Source organism: Cupressus sempervirens, chromosome 9 (genome assembly GCF_028749045.1).
Source record: "Cupressus sempervirens isolate cs-2001-9-10 chromosome 9, ASM2874904v1, whole genome shotgun sequence".
In the NCBI taxonomy this organism is placed as follows: domain Eukaryota; kingdom Viridiplantae; phylum Streptophyta; class Pinopsida; order Cupressales; family Cupressaceae; genus Cupressus; species Cupressus sempervirens.
This window is the reverse complement of record NC_143126.1, coordinates 735,015,617-735,020,674: the sequence shown is the minus strand read 5'-3', so window position 1 is coordinate 735,020,674 and position 5,058 is coordinate 735,015,617. Positions and strand designations below refer to the sequence as shown.

At 37.8% G+C, this 5,058-nt stretch overlaps 1 protein-coding gene across 1 annotated transcript; it reads right to left on the bottom strand.

The window, feature by feature from the left end:
- Positions 1-393: 393 nt before the first annotated feature.
- On the bottom strand, positions 394-1,718 carry LOC149540808 (2-methylene-furan-3-one reductase-like). Its single transcript, XM_089801897.1, has 3 exons — positions 1,458-1,718; positions 878-1,361; positions 394-787 (listed from the first exon to the last, which is right to left on the bottom strand). The coding sequence occupies exons 1-3, from the start codon at positions 1,638-1,640 to the stop codon at positions 519-521; spliced, it is 936 nt and encodes a 311-aa protein (XP_089658023.1). The 5' UTR covers positions 1,641-1,718; the 3' UTR covers positions 394-518.
- Positions 1,719-5,058: the final 3,340 nt, after the last annotated feature.

Below are 5,058 nucleotides of genomic sequence, written 5' to 3'. Positions count from 1 at the left end.
ATCAGAAAAAAGGAATTAATGAGAAAAATTAGATTTTATAAATAAAACAATTGAATGATGCTTTAAAACTGTAGAATTGAGAGTTTTTTATCGAACAAATAAATGAGAGGATCAAACGAAAAATGCCTTACGTAAGGCAGGGACTAATAACATAATTTTTAAAATATGTGTACATCAACGATAAAATCGCCTTTGCATTCAATGATTGCAAGTACGAACAAACTCCAAAAGTGATTGCATAAAAAAACCGTTTTCGAATCCATGTGAAGATTTTCATATGAGATTTGCTGGGAATTAAAATAATATTATTTTAGTGACCCTCATCTTGTTGCAGTTACCTAAGATTTTCAAAGGCGATTTGTTGCGAATAAAAAATTAACCATAGTAGAGAGATTTTGTGTTAATGAAATATATTTATTTTAGGTTTAATACGCCGCCCCAACATACACACCTTTCTTACTACTGTCTATATTTATCTCTGTACAGGAAGACATTTTCCGGCTTGCTACAAACACCGATCATTCAATGGGGGAGATCACAATCTTTCCTTGAGCTCTTCCGCCTTCCTGGTGTTTGAATGCCTCCACAACATCTGCAAACAAGTATGGACTCTTTGGATCGATCACTGGCTTCACTTTTCCGCTCTCAATGAATTTCGCCAGCCTTTCCAGATCGCTGCCTTCAGGCTTCACAATCACATTCACTGCTCTTGGATGCGCTGGAAATGTTGCAATGTCCACAATTTTACCCCCTTCCTTTGCAACCACATGAGATTTGAACGATTCGCCTGTAAATAACAAAGATTCCGAATTTTTTCGTCAAAACCCTTCTACGATTCTCAGAAACACAAATAACAAATCTGAAACCCTAACCCTACCAATTGTGTCGAAAACAAAATCAAATTCTTCATCTACTTGCTCGTAGCTCTGCTTCGTGTAATCCACCACCAGATCTGCTCCCAGGCTCTTCACGAACTCCACTTTCCCCGTGCTGCAAGTCGAGACGATTCTAGAAGCTTCGAATACATTCTTCGCCAACTGAATGGCCAGGCTGCCCACGCCGCCTGCGCCTCCGACGATAAAAACGCTCTGCCCCTTCTGAAAATGAACAAAATCGAACGCCTGCAGCGCGGTTAAGAGCGCAAGCGGCAAACTGGCGGCTTCCTCAAAAGACAAATTGCTCGGCTTCAGAGCCAAAAGATTCTCTTCCGTGACTGTGAACTCTGCCAGGGTTACGAACTGCTTGAACTTTTCTCCCGTGAAATATTGAATTAGGCCGTAAACTTCGTCACCTTTCTTGAATTTCGACACACCGTTGCCCACGTCAGCAACGATTCCTGCTAAGTCGCACCCTGGCACCACCTGCGAACCAGACCGTAAACAAAAATGGTGAAAATTAATGAAACCTGAAACAGAAAGTTAAAACCCTAAAAAACCGAAGTTTATGGTTGAGCATACAGGAAAAGGTGCATCTGCGCTGCGCACGATGCCGTATTGGCGAATCTTGTAATCCGCAGGATTGAGAGCAGCTGCACGAACTTTAATCAGAACTTGGCCAGGCCCCAAACTCGGAGCTTGGATTTCCCCAAACTGCAGAACGTCTACAGATCCATACTCGTTGTAGAACCATGCCTTCACCATTTTCAGTCACAGAAAACTGCTCTTTCCACCCACTTTACGCACTCTTAGTAATGCTATGGTATGTACCATGTATGAAGTACTTAGTAGGAACGAGGGGGATCTTAAAAAGAATCCCAGGACTCTCTTCCGGGCTCGACGTAATCAGTGATGTCGTTGCAACCTTTTTTCCCGTGGCTATACAGCCACGAAAATGAAAAATAGTGCGATGAAGGGAAAAGGAAAATTCACGTGATTAAAGGAGCTCAGATTCATTGAATCTGGTTAAAGGTTGTCATTCAATCGCCAGAACAAAACACATATCAGATTAAAACCTCAGACATCACACTTCAAGACATCCTACAAATCTTTCGAAACAATTATAGTGAACTTATAGATACAAATAATTTAAACTAAAAAATAAATTTCTAAACAATTATTGACACCTATAACCCCTACCATAACTCCAAAAGATAGGGACTCTAGCTCACAAAGAACTCTTGTTGTTGAATTAATATTTGATAAAAATAAAATAAAATATTCAATCAATAACAACCTCTAAAATTTTTATTTTAAAAAAAAAATTCCATCTCTTTGGCACCATCTATGCAGCATCTAAAATGTACCTTTTATTGTGATGGGATTCTAACTTCTAATCAAAATAATAATTAGATAGACAACCTTAACCATATTCAATGAATCTGAGCTCCTTTAATCACGTGAATAAAGGTTTGAAAGTCATAACTAAAATTAAATCTATTTCTTCAGTAAAGTCAAAGAAATTTGAAATATAATCTTACTTTGTTTAACTTAAATAATATATCAAAAATTTGTTTAATGCAAATTGTAGACTATGCAAATTTTATGAATATAAATCTTAAATTTGTTTAACAAAGATTGCACATAACCTGCATTCCATTAACAAAAATTGCTTAGAACAAATTTGCATAGCTCAATATTCGTCCATGCCTTGTTGGTAAACAGATTTGTCACAGTAGAATTGGCCCAACGGAGTGTGTGGCAAACCATTCACAACAGTTGGATAGGCCCTTGATATGCGGCCTTCCTCTGCGTTTAGAGGGGCAGCTCCCTCGTATGATATAATTTTGAAGCTTTTCAAATAGATATAAAATTAAAATTGAAATGGGAGAAAGCTCATGATGACGAATGCACCACACAACTTCAAGGCTTTCCCAAACTACTAAATTAAAACTGCTAATAACAACAATCAAGATCTACACTTGAAAATTATTACTAGCACAATGTTGATTCACAGATTCATAAACATCTACACCATACTGTGAGAATGCTCACTACAAAGAGAATTAACATTCTAAACAATTTAGATTTAGAATCAGAGAACTCAAATTGCACGTTCCTTTACTTTCTTGCACCAAGAACTTAAGAGGAATTTCTAATTATAAAGACAAATTTGTACATACTTTCCAAATATCATCTTCTAATCAAAATTTCTGCATAGTGTTCCCTTCTTCTAAAGCCAAAAATTCCTTTTACAAAGCTCAAAAGCACCCTTATATAGACATAGAGGTTAATAACTACCTCTTCGTGGTTAATAACCACCTCCAAAATATGTAATTTTGGAAGGTTAATTAACCTCAAGAAAATTAACCTCACATAACAAATGACCATTGATTGAAATGCATAGCTTGGAACATGTCTTCAGATGGTCGAATCACTGACTTGTTGTGTTACTTGATAAGACTCTTCTTCATGATCATCACCTCCTCATGTCTATTGCTCTCTTTCTCCCTTTCTCTTATTCTACCACTTGAAGATCTGGATGATATGTTCGACCCTTCTCTCTCATCAAATGAATGGGACCTATAAGAAACCATCTGCCTATCCCAATGCACAGAGCTAGAATCAGAGGTTTTAAACTCTCTTTTTTCTTAAAGGAAGAGGCACCAGAGCTATGGAGTCCTTGGGCTATCACTTTGCAGGGTGCCTCCTATCCATGGAAGAGGAAGGCACTAAGGCCCTTGAGCTACTTTCTCTATCCAAATATCTCCTACTACCAAAGGAGAAAGAGTCCTTTGAAATCGACTCCATATGACCACGAGCTCGGGTGCTAGTGGAAGCAGGGCTTGTCTTTGAGGAAGAGCTAGAACTGTCTACTGCCAGACCTTGTGCATAGTCTAATCTCCCAAGATTATCTGATATTGTTGGTTTGTCATTTACTCATAACTGTCACCATAAAATCATGTATTCACAGGTTAGTTTATCCCTTTGATCGATTCAATCACAGAACCTTCAATCATTTGGGGTGAATTTGGCCATTCTCTGTATCCATCGCAACATTAGACAACGACTGCTCTGGCTTTCGGCTTCAAAACTAGAAAGCTTCCACATCGAGAACCATACTTAGCTAACTCGAATTATATTCTTGGGGTATCATTCAATATTCATCCGCTTTTCATTATTGGTGCATTCTCAGATTCATTTTCCTTGGGCTCCATCTTATTCAATTTCACATTTAATTTATCTTAAGACATTATGGAGTTCAATGTCTGATGCTGAACCATACTGCGAAAAGCCAAATAACATCTCTGCTCAACATTGATCTTAGGATTTCATCAGACACTCCTGCCATCATTGACAAACCTAACGCAAAGTTGGAATTCACAGGCCTTTGGAGGTCACCGAAATTTTGTCGAACCTCTGGCGCACCTCTTTCATATACCTTCAAATTCCTATCTCGATGATTTTATCGATAAAGTGCATATGCTAGGATTGGGAAAATCCCGTCATATGGAAGTGATTGGCCTTGCTCTGCACAAATGCATTGTAGCATCCTCTATTCATTATATTACAATGCTCGATAACTTCATTCAAACAACCACATCAAGCTTGGCTACATCACAAACTTCACAGTCACTTCCTACAGTGATGTTCATACTTTCAATATCAGATAGATTCTTCAATCAAGATCTGCATGGGTTCTTGGGACTTTATGCATTTGTCTGGATTATTATCATAGCCACGTTTTACTTTCTGCATTTTTTTCTATATAGCATGGTTGTCTCAATAGGGTTCAAATATTGAGGCTTTTACAATATTTGAAACATCTTTCATCGACATCAGGTGGGTTCATCTTTCCATGAAGACATTTGACACTTCCTACCTTGAGGCCCAATGCCTTGATCATTAATTGAATCCTTCCTTAATATCTGCACAAGACTACCTTCGCACTTGACAGTGGAAACATTCATGTTTACTTGAAGCCCAATTTAGACGCTATTGGTAAACAGATTGAAAATTTTCACTCTCAACACCAAAATCTCTAAGCATTTTGAAGTTATTTGTGAACATAATTGCTTTTCAGCTATCCTTTTCCATTTCCTCCACCTTAAGATCAACCAGGCACAATATCCATACTTGTCTTTTAGATGATCTTACTTCTAGTTCTTAACCTTAATCAGCT

Excerpts from the sequence above, each read along its gene's own strand:
- LOC149540808 (XM_089801897.1), bottom strand. The coding sequence starts at position 1,640 with ATGGTGAAGGCATGGTTCTACAACGAGTATGGATCTGTAGACGTTCTG. Across the intron at positions 1,362-1,457 it reads GCGCAGATGCACCTTTTCCT|GTGGTGCCAGGGTGCGACTT; the intron begins GTATGCTCAACC and ends TCTGGTTCGCAG. Across the intron at positions 788-877 it reads TTTTGTTTTCGACACAATTG|GCGAATCGTTCAAATCTCAT; the intron begins GTAGGGTTAGGG and ends TGTTATTTACAG.